The sequence below is a fragment of the Bos grunniens genome, chromosome 7 (genome assembly GCF_055505025.1).
Source record: "Bos grunniens cultivar Pamir isolate PY7600 chromosome 7, Bosgru_T2T1.0, whole genome shotgun sequence".
NCBI classification, from domain to species: Eukaryota; Metazoa; Chordata; class Mammalia; order Artiodactyla; family Bovidae; genus Bos; species Bos grunniens.
The window spans coordinates 12122692-12137183 of NC_141171.1; the positions used below are offsets into that span (position 1 = coordinate 12122692).

At 47.3% G+C, this 14492-nt stretch overlaps 1 protein-coding gene across 8 annotated transcripts in view; it reads left to right on the forward strand.

Annotated features, from left to right (window-relative positions):
* The first annotated feature begins 570 nt into the window (after positions 1-570).
* The window catches only part of CACNA1A (calcium voltage-gated channel subunit alpha1 A), a 347269-nt gene continuing 333347 nt past the window's right edge, over positions 571-14492 (forward strand). For all 8 annotated transcript variants that reach the window (XR_015166640.1, XM_086408911.1, XM_086408912.1 and 5 more), the window contains exon 1: positions 571-979. Coding sequence is in view for 7 of the 8 variants with exons in the window: in XM_086408911.1 (XP_086265037.1) it covers positions 702-979 (278 nt within the window). In the remaining variant the exon portion in view is untranslated. The remainder of the gene's footprint in view (positions 980-14492) is intronic.

The following is a 14492-nucleotide window of genomic DNA, read 5'->3' on the forward strand; positions in this document are numbered from 1 at the left end:
CCCTTTTCTCTTTTATTAAAATTTTTTAAATTTATTTTTTTGGCTATGCCTCACAGCATGTGGGATCTGAGTTCCCAGACCAGGGATCGAACCCACATCCCCTGCAGTGGAAGTGTCCACCCCAGGGAAGTCCCCATTTTCTCTTTTTAAAAAACCAGCCAAGGTGGCAAAGGGCAGGGCTCACTCACAGATGGCCATATCCTGTGTGGGTTTTAAAGCCAACCCATAAACTCCCCCTTTTAGTTTTCTAAGTGACTCTCTGGAGCTCAGAGGATCCAGGGACCAGAGGAGAGTGAACAAGTAGGCTCCTGGCGGCCCATTTTGCAGAGAACGCTGAGATGCTGAGAAATCACCAGAACCGCCCTCGGTGGCCGGCACCTGGGAAGTGGAGCGAGTGTCCTGCGACACAGCCTCCGCGGTCTTTTGCGCCACGGTGCTGCCTTGGTTGCCGGGCAGCTCCTAAGAACTGGCTTCCCAGGCCTGAGTTGCCAAGGAAATACTAATTCCCGTTGGGCCGGTCCTGGGGTGTTTTTTGACTTCCTGTGAAGGAGGCTGGTCGCCTGTGCGGTCCTGGTCCCCTGAGCGCCCTTCTCTCTGCATCTCCCTCACCTTTCCTCTTTCTTGCTCTCTCCTGTCTCCTCCTCTAGTGTCCTCCCGGGCTGGAGGCAGAAGACCCTGGGATTTCTGAGTGAGGCCCATGGATGTCGAAGTCCTCCCGGGTCCTGGACCCCATGTTCTCGCCCCGCAGTTACTATGATGCCCTGTACGACCGCGGCTTGGGCCCCTCAGGTCCGGACGGCGCCCCCGCGGGCACAGCCCGCGTCCCGCCGGACGCGCGGTCCCACCTGATGAGCGGCGGCAGCTGCGAGGGGCCCCCTCTGAAGCGACGGGGCGGCGTGGTCGACCACCGCGATGTCATCTTGGCCCACCAGGCGCACAAAATCCACAGCACCCCGCAGGCCAGAAGGAAAGAATGGGAGTGAGTATGCACGGGGTGGGCGACCGACCCCCAGCATCCCGGGATGGGGAGCAGCAGTAAACCGGGGTCTCTTGGGGTCAGGAAACGCCTATTTCTGACAAGCTTCTGGGGCGGGGGAGGGGGGGCCATTCGTATGGCTGGTTGCTGAAGTCTCCAATTCCTTTCCTACCAGTTGATCGCATAGCCTTTGCCTTGAGTCCCTTCGGTGAACCCCCGGGGCACACACGGTGCAGCAGCAAAGGGGTTAATTGTGGGCGTGGCAGGGCGTGCTCAGGATCCTGCTCTGTGAGTGTCCACTCAGAGGGGTCGGCAAATATTTCCCATGGGATGGACATTCCCGAACCAGGCTGAGAAATGCTCCTTTCTCGGGGGTGGGGGTGGGGGTGAGGTGGGGGGATGGGGTGGGCAGGTGAGGGGTGGGAAGAGGAAATCACACTGTTACCTCAAGGCTTCAGTCTAAACCTGAAAAGTGGTGTGGGAGTGGGGGTGGGGGTTTGGGAGGATGTGATTCTGATCCCGGGTTCCCTTTCTCTTGGCCAGTGACCCTGAAAGTGGGTCTTCTCCTGGGAGCCATCGTTGGATGGACGAGTGGGGTTAGAAATGGCTCCGGGGGCTCGCTCTCCACAGTGAAATCTTTCCAGGCTGTTTGAAGATTAAAAGCGGTTTGTGTGGAGAAGGTTCAGTCCCCCATATGGAGGGAGAGCCGGTGCTTTTTTTCTTTCTCTTTTTCTCAAGAGCTGCTTTGGCCAAGGCTTAGAGCTGGGGGGATTCTTGGGCAGACAGCAGGCAAGTGGGATGTGAATACGAATTCAAGGCTATTGGAGCTGAGGCTGTCAGGGTTGCTAATCACTCTTGTAGCCCCAGAAATCCCGTCTCCCACCCACCTCACATCTGCCAGGTCTGACCTCTTGGAAACTAGCAACTTCATCACTAGGCTTAGGCTCCGGCCTCCCCCACCTCATGCCCCTCATCCCCATTTTCTGTCTGCTTGAAGAGGGAACTGGGTTATAATGCCAGTTGGGTTCTGGCTGTAGTGATGAGGGAAGTATAATTACAGAATGCAATGAAAACTGTATTATCAAAATGTTCAGTTGCTCAGTTGTGTCCCAACTCTTTTCGACCCCATGCACTGCAGCACACCAGGCTTCCCTGTCCTTCACTATCTCCCGGAGCTTGCTCAAACTCCCATCCATTGAATCAGTGATGCCATCCAACCATCTCATTCTCTGTCGTCTCCTTCTCCTCCTGCCTTCAGTCTTTCCCAACATCAGGGTCTTTTCCAATGAGTCGGATCTTCTTATCATATGGCCAAAGTTATGGAGCTTGGAGCTTTAGCTGAAGCATCAGTCCTTCCATTGAGTATTCAGGGTTGATTTTCTTTAGGATTGACTGGTTTGATTATTATCAAAATGAGCCAGTGTTTGTTTTGAATCAGAGGGCTTCAGGTAAAGTGAAAACTCCAATGTGGACTCTGACATGGTTTCCTGAGGTTAGACTGACATCTGGTGGCATGTTTGGGCATCACATATAATAGGAAATGGTGTAACCAAACTATTTTTTTTTGCCCATGCTGTCTTCCTTTTGACATTCGCTCCTCTCCATCCATACATCTAGCCACCCGCCCACCCACCTTCCTACTGACCGTCCATCATCTGTTCATCCATCCACCCATCCATCCATCCACGCAGCAATCTTCCTATCCATCTATCCATTCATCCATCTCCCCACCCCTCCCTCCTTTTACCTACACATATTTCTATCCATCCATCCATCCATCCATCCATTTACTCACCCATCTTTTTATGCGTCTATCAATTCATCATCTCCCTGTCTTTCCTCCCCTCCACTCATTCATCCATTGGCCTTCCCTGTTTCTATTCATCCAACCTCCCACCCACCCATCCATCTTCCATTTGTTCACCCATCGTATGCCATTCATATACCCACTGATCTATATCTCTGTCTAGTCTTCCTCTCTCTACCCATCCTTCTATTCCTCAGTACATTCATCCATCCGTCCACCCACCTATCATTTCATATTTCATAAATAACCAGTGTTTTAGTCGCTAAGTCCTGTCTGACTCTTGCGACCCCATGGACTGTATAACCCACCAGGCTCTTCTGTCCATGGGATTTCCCAGGCAAACATACTGGAGTGGGTTGCCATTTCCTTCTCCAGGGAATCTTCCTGACTCAGGCACTGAACCCACATCTGCATTGCAGGTGGATTCTTTACCTACTGAGCCACCAGGGAAGCCCTAAAGTGTTTGTTGCTCAGTTGTTTCTGACTCTTTGCAATCCCATGCACTGTAGCCCACCAGGTTCCTCTGCCCAAGGAATTCTCCAGGCAAGAATACTGGAGTGGGTAGCCATTCCTTTCTCCAGGGGATCTTCCTGACCCAGGGATTGAACCCACGTCTCCTGCATTGCAAGCAAATTCTTTACTTTCTGATCCAGCAGGGAAATGGTACGTCTAATAAATGCAGCTGCAACGCTAAATACCGCTCCTCTATTATGCCCTCTCTGGGCTTCCCTGGTGGCTCAGATGATAAAGAATTTGATTGCAATGCTGGAGACCTGGGTTCGATCCCTGGGTTGGGAAGATGCCCTGGAGAAGGGAACAGCTACCCACTCCAATATTCTGGCCCAGAGAATTTCATGGACTGTATAGTCCATGGGTTCACAAAGAGTCAGACATGACTGAGCAACTTTCACTTTTTCACTTTCATTATCCCCTCTCTAGGATTCACCTGCTCTCTCCTCTCTTTTCCCATTTATTTCCATTCTCCTCTTGTTTTATTTTTTATTGAAAAAGAAATTTGATTAACTCTCAAAGAAACAGCGAAGCTTCTTTAAGGGGTTAGAATGAGTTATATCAGATGACCTGCAGAAAAGAGATTTTTGGGATAAGGAAAAGTGTCAGTGAATTAAAGAATTAAAAAACCCGTTGCTCAAGGGAAATGATAACTATAATTTCTAACAATAATGACAGCTAATGTTTATTGGCCACCTACTGTATGCCAGACACTTTTTAAAAAAATGTTTATTTATGGCTGTGCTGGGTCTTCGTTGCTGCGTGGGCTTTTCTCTAGTTGTGGTGAGCGAGGGCTACTCTTGAGTCGTGGTGCTTGGGCTTCTCATTCCTGTGGCTTTCTTGTTGCAGAGCACAGGCTCTAGGGTGCATGGGCTTGAGTCATTGTGGTGCCCAGGCGCCAGAGCACAGGCTCAATAGTGGTGGCGCATAGGCTTAGTTGCTCCGCGGCCGTGGGATCTCCCCGGATCAGGGATTGAACCCGTGTCTCCTGCATTGGCAGGCAGATTCTTTGCCACTGAGCTACCAGGGAAGCCCTGCTTGATACTTCTTGTCATACCTCTGTCCGCTGTAGATTCTGCATTATCTGTACATTACAGATGAAACCAGAGAGGGTGGGATAGGCAAAGTAACTTGCTAGAAAGTGGCAGAACTGAGATTCGAACTCCGGCCTGTCAGACTCTGAAACTCAAGCTCTTTGTCATTTGGCCAAAGAGTTTTTACTTGCCAAATAGTAAGTGGCAAAGATTTGCTTTCCGCTAACTCAGAAAACAAAGAAAGTCAATCACATCAGGGAGAAAGACAGAAGAACCATGGGATTAGGTGTCTCGTCTACCACAGCCTCACTGGATGGTTAACTTCTGCCTTAGCTTGCCATCGCTTTCCCCCAGTCTCTTTCTGGGACCATAAAATAGTCCTGGAGAATCTTTCTAGCCATAATCTCCAAACTTCTGAACGCCTACCTCTGCCAGCAAAGCCAACACATTTTCAGCACGTGTACATATTTTTTCAGCTTTATTTTTGTTGTTTATTGCCTATTTTTCTTTTCCATTATGGTTTATTATAGGATATTGAACATAGTTCCCTGTGCTATGTAGTAGAACCGTGTCGTTTATCTGTTCTGTGTACAGTAGCTTGCTTCTGCTAATCCCAAACTCCCAGTCCTTCCCTCTTCACCTCCCCTCCAGCTCGGCAACCATAGGTCTGTTCTTTATGTCTTTGAGTGTGTTTCTGTTTTGTAAGTTCATTTGTGTCTTTTTTTAGATCCCACGTGTAAGTGATATCATATTGTATTTGTCTTTCTCTTTCTGAGTTGATTCACTTAGTGTGATCATCTCTAGGTCTATTCATGTGGCTGCAAGTGCTGGCATTATTTCACTTTTCACGACTGAGTAATATTCCATTGTATATGTGTACATGTTTATTCATTCAGTGGTCAATGGACGTGTAGGTTGTCTCCATGTCCTGGCTATCGTGAATAGTGCTGATATGAACATAGGGGTGCATATATCTTTTCTTTTCTTTTTAAACTATAGGATTTTTTTATTTAAAAAAATTTTTTTTTAAATTTTATTTTATTTTTAAACTTTACAATATTGTATTAGTTTTGCCAAATATCGAAATGAATCCGCCACAGGTATACCTGTGTTCCCCATCCTGAACCCTCCTCCCTCCTCCCTCCCCATACCCTCCCTCTGGGTCGTCCCAGTGCACCAGCCCCAAGCATCCAGTATCGTGCATCGAACCTGGACTGGCGACTAGTTTCATACATGGTATTATACATGTTTCAATGCCATTCTCCCGAATCTTCCCACCCTCTCCCTCTCCCACAGAGTCCATAAGACTGATCTATACATCAGTGTCTCTTTTGCTGTCTCGTACACAGGGTTATTGTTACCATCTTTCTAAATTCCATATATATGCGTTAGTATACTGTATTGGTGTTTTTCTTTCTGGCTTACTTCACTCTGTATAATAGGCTCCAGTTTCATCCACCTCATTAGAACTGATTCAAATGTATTCTTTTTAATGGCTGAGTAATACTCCATTGTGTATATGTACCACAGCTTTCTTGGAGTATAGTTGAGTTGCAGTGTTGTGTTAGTTTCTGCTGTAAGGCAGAGTGAATCAGTTATGCATATACATATATCCACTCTTTTTTAGATTCTTTTCCTGTATAGGCCATTACAGCATGTTGAGTAGAGTTCCTTATGCTATACAGTGGATATGTATTAGTTATCTATTTAATATATATATGTATATAGTATTGTATATATGTCAATCCCTATCTCCCAATTTATCATTTGCCCCCTTACCCCTGGTAACCATGAGTTTGTTCTCTACATCTGTAACTCTGTTTGCTTTGTAGATAAGTTCATCTGTACCCTTTCTTAGATTCCACATATAAGCAATATCTTAGATTTGTCTTTGTTTGACTTACTTCACTCAGTATGACAATCTCTGGGTTTACCAGTGTTGCTGCAAATGGCAGTGTCTTTTTCTTTTTCTTTTTCTAGCTGAATGCCCTTCCGCTGTATTTGTGCACCTGTCTTCTTTATCTAGTCCCCTGTTGATGGACGTTTGAGGGTGGTCCCGCGTTCCGGCTGTGGTGGACAGTGCTGCTGTGAACCGTGGGGTGCATGTATCTTTTCAAATTGGTTTTGCCCAGATAAACGCCCAGGAGTGGCACTGCTGGAGCACATGGCAACTCTGTTTCTGGTTCACTGAGGAACCTCCGTATGGTTCTCCATAGTGGCTCTTCCTCACATTCCCATCAACAGTGTGGGAGGGTTCCCCTTTCTCCACACCCTCTACGGCACTTCTTATTTGTAGACTTTTTAATAATGGTCATTTCTGACCAGTGTGGGGTGATACTTCATTGTAGTTTTGATTTGTATTTCACTAATAATTACTGATTTTGAACATCTTTCCATTAACATATTTTTATTTATGTGTTTATATAAATATTCCACTAAAATTATTATATGCACTATAAAATCTACAAAAATCAAAATGTTAAAAGAGATAAACATTTTTAAGTGGCTTTAATTTTTGAAAGTTATCCTGTGTTTTGTAAGAGCTTTTAAGGGCTTCCCAGGTGTCACAGTGGTAAAGAATCTGCCTAACAATGCGGGAGACACAGAACATGGAGCTCAATCACTGGGAGGAGGAAATGGCACGCCACTCCAGTGTTCTTGTCTAGAGAATCCCATGGACAAAGGAGCCTGGAATGCTGCAGTCCACGGGGTGGAAAAGAGTCAGGCACGACTGAGCACGCACGCACGAGCTTATTCTGAAAATATTCAAATACACTAAGAGTAGAGAGAAACCCACATACCCATTACCCAAATATAATTATCAGCATTTAGACTTATAAGTCCATTTTTCTCTTTATTTTTGAGCTACTTTAAAGCAAATTCCAGACCTCATATGATTTTACAATCTTCCGTCTACATCTCTTAAAAGCACACACGTATTTTCTTACTGCTATCACACTGACAAAATTAACAATGATTTTTAAATGTCATCTAATTTACAGTCCACATTCGGATTTTCCTGCTTGTCTTTTTACAGTCAGTTTCTTTGAATCGAGAAAGTCTGTCTCTTACATTTGGTAGTCATATCTCTTTTTACAAACTGTAGTGAAATAGACATAATATAAAATTTGCCATTTTCACCACTCTGAAATGGTGACGTTCAGTACATTCATATTTTTATGCAGCCACCACCGCCATTCATCTCTAGAACTCTATTCATTTTGCAAAGCTGAAACTCTGTCCCCATTAAGTACTAGCTCCCATCCCTCTCCCCCTTCTTTCGGCAACCACCATTCTACTTTCTGTCTCTATGAATGTGGCTGTTCTGGGGACCTCATATGTGGAATCATACAGCATTTGCCTTTTAGCATAATGTCCTCAAGGTTCATCCATGTCACACGTGTCAGAATTTAGTTCTTTTTTGAGGCTGAATACTATTCCACTGTGTGAATGAACTGCATTTTGTTTATCCATTCGTCCACTGATGGACACTTGGGTTCTTTCTGCCTTTTGGTGATTATGAACAATGCTGCTGTGAAAATACGTATATATCTATATCTATCTTTGAGACCCTGCTTTCAGCTCCACTGGGTCTGGTACACAGAGTGGGAATTGCTGGATCATATGGTAATTCTGAATCATATGGGCTTCCTAGGTGGCTCAGTGGTAAAGAATGCCAGCCAGTGCAGGAGCTACAGGAGAGGCAGGTTCGATCCCTGAGGTGGGAAGATTCCCTGGAAGAGGAAATGGCACCTGACTCCAGTATTCTTGCCTGGAAAGTTCCGATGGACAGAGGAACCTGGTGGGTTACAGTCCATGGGGTCTCAGAAGAGTCAGACACAACTGAGTGACTGAGCACACACTCATGGTAATGCTATAGACTTTTTTTTTCAAACGTTTATTTATTTGACTGCGTCTGGCTTAGTTGAGGCATGTGTTGTGGCATATGGGCTTCCCTAACTGCAGCACACAGGCCCAGCTGCCCTGAGGCATGTAGAATGCCAGTTTCTTGACCAGGAATCAAATCCGAGTCCCCTGCACTCTAAGGTGGATTCTTAACCACTGGGCCACCAGGGAAGTCCCCTATATTTGTATCTTTGAGACTCTACTTTCAGCTCCTCTGGGTCTGTTGTACACAGAATGGGAATTGCTGGATGATATAATTCTATGGGCTTCCCAGGGGGCGCTAGTGGTAAAGAACCTGCTTGTCAATGCAGGAGACGTAAGAGACGTGGGTTCTATCACTGGGTCAGGAAGGTCCCCCGGAGGAAGGCACAGCAACACACTCTAGTACTCTTGCCTGAAAAATCCCATGGACAGAGGAGCCTGGCAGGCTACAGTCCATAGGGTCACAAAGAGTCAGACATGGCTCTTTGAGCACAAGAGCACGAAGGAAAATGAAGTGTATCGCCACAACACGGTTATTTATCTTGTTTCTAGTCTGTCTTGCGCAATAGAATGTCCACGGAAGGGATGGTTGTCTGGGTCCTCAGTACCTGAGACTGAGGCTGGCACTCACAGGTGCTCAGGAAATATCTGTTGAATGAAAGCACCAGATAAGAATGAGTGAGCGGGGGTTGAGCTCAGACATGTGGATTTGGTCCACCATATACGCAGGATTAAGAAAGTGCAACACTTTGTTTCAGATGAAACAATAGCAGACATGGAAGTTTGAGTATTTGGTTCTACACGTTCACAGATGTCCTCTCTGGGGTGGCCCTGATCCACTCTGGAGGTTCTTAGACCCAGAGTTGATTGCAAAGAGGCTCACTCCCCCTCCTCCTCTCCCTCTGTGTTTTCCCTTCTCTCCTTCACTGCTCCCTCCTTTCGTCTCGCTGGCTCCTCCCTCCCTTCTTCCCTCTACCACTCCATCTCTTTTTCTCAGCCCCACATCTCTTCGTCCTTCTTTACTACAGCACCCTCTCTCTGCCTCCCTCCTATCCATCCCCTCCTCCCTTCTCCTCTCCACACCCTCCCTCCTCCCTTCTCTCCACCCTTCCCTCCTCCCCTCTCCTCTCCATCCCAGCCCTCCTCCCTTCTCTCCCCTCCTCCCTCCTCCCTTCTCCCCTCCACTCACCCCATCTCCTTTCCTCACCCCTTCACCTCTCCCTGCCTTCCTCCCCTCTCTCCCTCCACCAGTATTTAGGACACCACCATGCTCAGCTCAGTGAGGGGCCTTGGGGATGCATCAGTCAACAGTCAGCTCTTTCCAGAATGACACTCTGCAGTCAGCAGGAAAATCCAGCATGAAGCAAATGGTGACAAGCAGGAAGAGTGCCCAGAAAGGGGCTGTATAACAGTCTGGGGGGAGCCTGGGGAGTGTCCCCAGGAAGAAATTTCCAGGCTAGTTCCTCTCACACTTGACTATACTTTTGAACCTCTATAGAGGGATTTTTTTGGAAGGAATGATTCTAAAGCTGAAACTCCAGTACTTTGGCTACCTCATGCGAAGAGTTGACTCATTGGAAAAGACTCTGATGCTGGGAGGGATTGGGGGCAGGAGGAGAAGGGGACGACAGAGGATGAGATGGCTGGATGGCATCACTGACTCGATGGACGTGAGTCTGGGTGAACTCCGGGAGTTGGTGATGGACAGGGAGGCCTGGCATGCTGCGATTCATGGGGTTGCAAAGAGTCGGACACGACTGAGCGACTGAACTGAACTGAACTGGAGGGTCTTGTTAAATGCAGATTCTGACTCAGCAGATCTGGGCCAGGGCCTGAGACTCTGTGTTTCTTTCTAAGAGTCTCCCAGCTGGAATCAGTGCTGTTGACTGTGGACAGTAGTCTGAGTAGCCAATTCTGAGCCATCATTATCATTATCATCAAACAGAGGATGTGGGTGGGAGAATGGAGGGCAGGGAGAGAAGAGCTAAGCAAACTGCAAAGAGTATCGTGAATAATACTCGTGCTGTGATGATAACGATGATAACAAATATTTGTGGAGGACTTAATATCTGCAGGGCACAGTTCCGAGCCCTTTATATTAACTCATTTAGTTCTCATCATTGTTATAAATAAGATTGGGCAGCATGCTATTGTTTTCCTAAGCATTTCTAAGTTTCATATCTGACTGCAAGCACATAACAGTCTCATGAAGCAGCCAGGGCAGGCATTTTTGCTGTTATTATTTTTTTATTGTGAATTTATTATTATTATTTTGGCTGTTCTTTGATCTTCGTTGTGGGGCTTCCCTGGTGGCTCAGATGATAAAGAATCCTTCTGCAATGCAGGAGGCCCAGTTTTATCCCCAGGGTCAGAAAGATGCCCTGGAGAAGGGAATGATAACCCACTCCAGTATTCTTGCCTAGATAGTCCCATGGACAGAGGAGCCTGGCAGGAGTCCGTGGGGGTCGCAAAGAATTGAACACGACTGGGCTGGAACAGCGCCTGGCACAGAGTAAGTGTTCTGTAAGCAACCAGCTTTGGTCATTGCGTGGGGAGAAGGAGGCCGGGGGACCCTACTCTCCCCTGGGTTCACCCCTTTTCACTTGCGGCTGCCACCAGGTGGCGCTGTGGCTTCCGCGTCTGGAGAGCACAGAACAGAAGCGAGGTGCTGGAAGCGGTCCGCGAACCTTCCACAGTACCTATTTCCTGGCTTCATCCTTCCTGCTCTCGGTGGTCTGAGAAATGGACTGCTGCTGCTGCTAAGTCGCTTCAGTCGTGTCCGACTCTGTGCGACCTCATAGAGAAGACAGCCCCAAATCAAGAATCCAGTTTTCATCAGCTAGTACTCAATCGTTCCATATATGGCGATTTCTTTTCCATACACAAAGTGCTTGGTAAAGACGCATTGAGAGGACTCAGGGCTTGATTAGCTTCCAGAAGCGCTAAAAGGTTTCAGGTGGGTCCTGGGGTCAAGTGTGGGGCCCAGCTGTCTTTGTTCGGGGGTGTGGTTGAATTCCTGGACTAGGAGCCAGATACTGCTAAGTCACTTCAGTCGTGTCCGACTCTGTGCGATCCCATAGACGGCAGCCCACCAGGCTCCCCCGTCCCTGGAATTCTCCAGGCAAGAACACTGGAGTGGGTTGCCATTTCCTTCTCCAATGCATGAAAGTGAAAAGTGAAAGTGAAGTCGCTCAGTCGTGTCCGACTCCTAGCGACCCCATGGACCGCAGCCTACCAGGCTCCTCCGTCCATGGGATTTGCCAGGCAAGAGTACTGGAGTGGGTTGCCATTGCCTTCTCCGAGGAGCCAGATAGCAGGGGTTCAAATTGCAGCTCTGGCTCTCCCTGACTCTGGGATTATTCTCTGCTTTGCCTCAGTTTCCTCATCTGTAAAATGGGGACAACGGTAACACCCGCTTTTGGGCTTCTGACAAAGATGAAATTCAATGCATTATTAGATAGCAAGCGTTTAGAACAGTGCAGGTGTATAGTAAGCCTTGATAACCATTTGCTATGGTCTGGAGAAGGGTAGGCCTTTAAGCTTCTGGAAGCCTAAGTTAACACACAGTTACAAAGAAGAAAGAACAGCAGGTTGTGAAGACATCAAAACTGAAACCTGGCCTTTAAAGAAGACCTGCTTGAGAATCAGAGCACCTTTTTTTTTTTTTTTTTTTCCTTCTCTTTTCAGGGAGGCAGTTGGACAATTCTAGCCTAGTTGATATTAAAAAAAAAAAATAGGTCTGGTCCCAGGGAGCTTCTTTTTCAGTGCTGCTGTCTGGTTTTAGTGCAGAAAGACCCTCCTTTTGTCCTTTGAATTAGCAGCTTTGGCTGCAGCTAGCAGTGGAGGGCCTGGGGAAGCCACCCTGCCCCCCAGAGATGGCGTCCTTTTTGATCTATCAGATTTTCCACGTGGGTCTTTGGAACCCAAGCAGCTGGTGCGATCCTCCCAGAGTCACCATCCTGCTTACCGCTGCCGCCATCTTTTATTCTGCCACCATCACTCCGAAAGTCTGCCCTTACAGCCCTGCAAGGCTCTTTTGATGGTGTCTGTGCACTTTCGCTCCAGGCTCTCGCAACCGCTTCCACCCAGGGGGCTCTATCGGCTTCATCTCTGCCTACGCTTTTACTATTATTATTCTCACTTTTGGCCAGGGCTCACTAGACACTTTGCTGTTCTCTGTGTTTGCAAGTGCTGCTCACCTCAGGACCTTTGCACTGGCTCTTCCCTGACCTGCAGTGCTTTTGCCATGGCTGGCTCCAGCTTGCCTTCCAATCTCAGCACAGATGTCACCTCACGTAAAGCTGCCCCCTCCCCTTCCCAGGGATCACATCACTCTGTTCATTACCGTTAGGTATTTTCTCTTACATTATTAGACTGCCAGCAACTTGAGGGCAGGTTTTCTTTTGATCTTTCTTGTCCACTACTGTGTCCCCAGGGCTTGGGAAAGTGCCCAGAGCATAGAAGGGGCCAGTGTTTGTTGTTGCTCAGTCGCTAAGTCATGTCTGACTCTTTGAGACCCCATGGACTGCAGCACATCAGGCTTCCCTGTCCTTCACTATCTCCTGGAGCTTGCTCAAACTCTTGTCCATTGATTTGGTGATGCCATCCAACCATCTCATCCTCTGTTACCCGCTTCTCCTCCTCCTGCCCTCAATCTTTCCCAGCATCAGGGTCTTTTCCGATGAGTCGGCTCTTTGCATTAGGTGTTTGTTGAGTGAATAGCCAATCAATCCTTGGGAACCTGAACATCTGTATTGATGATCTTTCTATGTCTCTGGCTTAGAGACCCAAAAGCCCCTTAAAACAAGTGAACCCAATTTTCTTTTTTTAGTTCTCTGCCCGGGGCATCCTCTGGTTCCAAGTTCTGCATGCTCTACTCAAGGGGGTCTGCCTGGAAGAGGAGACAGACAAGCAGACTAGTGATTGCCCACAGTCTCCAGTACACTGGGACCAGTCTCTGTTTATCCCACAACTGCCAAAAGGCCAGCCTTGGGCTGACGGGCTTAAGGTATGGGCTCAAGATGCCCTTCCCCCAGCACCCATTTCACAGAGGAGGCAACTGAGGCACAGAAAGAAAAATAATGAATCCAGTAGGGCAGAACCAACCTTGGAACCAGATCTGTTCAAGTCCAGAACCCAGGTTCTTGATTTCTCTCCTTACATGATCATGAATTTGGAAACACTTGGCACACAGTGGAATGAATGAATGAAGTGTAATCATTAAGTTTCCCCCTGCATTTTAGGTACTCAAATCCACAGAGGCAAAGCCTTTCTCTATTGATCCTTGAATCTTTGGAATTGTTGGCACAGAGCTTGTGGGTAGAAGGCACACATATCTGTTGAACTTGATTGTGTCAAGTCTGAGATGGTTTCAGAATGAAATCTATAAAATCCTGAAGGCATGACTCATTCTCTAAATCCTGGCCACTAGAATGAGCCTGATGAAGGCCAAATTGGGATAAAATGATATAACTTCTTACCTTCTAACATTTCCAATGTTTCAAAGCTCCTTTGGATAGGGGCAGGCCTTATAACCCTCAGATGAGCCCAGAGCCACAGAGCAGATCAACAACAGTGCAGTTCAAAAATAATTCCACCATCTCCTTGAAATGCCACTTTGCAAAGCCAATGTGTTCTGTGGGCTTCCAAGAAGGCTATTCTTGCCTGTTTAAAGGTTTTCTGGACTCCTCCAGGCAGACCCTCTGAAGTAAATCACACAGGACTTGGAACCAGAGAATGCCCTGGGCAGAGAACTAAAGAGAAAATGGAGTTCACTTATCTTAAGCGATTTTCAGGTCAGCTCTCTAAGCCAGAGACATAGAAAGAGCATCAGTACAGATATTCAGGTTCCCCGGGATTGCCTAGTTATTCACTCAACGAACATTCCCTGGAGACGGAAATGGCAACCCACTCCAGTATTCTTGCCTGGAAAATCCCATGGATAGAGGACCATGGCAGGCTACAGTTCATGGGGTCACAAAGAGTTGGACACAACTGAGCGACTGAGCACAACAAACATTGTTGCCTTCTATGCACTGGGCATAGCACTGGGGACACAGTAGTGGACAAGAAAGACCAAAAGAAATCCTGTCTTCAAGTTGCTGGCAGTCTTAACATAGGAGAAAATACCTACCTGTAGATAATAACCAGAGAGATATGATCCTTGGGGCGGTGGGTGTGGGTGTGTGCTCTGTATGAGGTAACATCTGTGCTGAGATTGGACGGCAAGTTTAGGCCAGCCATGACAAAATCACTGCAGGTCTGGGAAGAGCCAGTG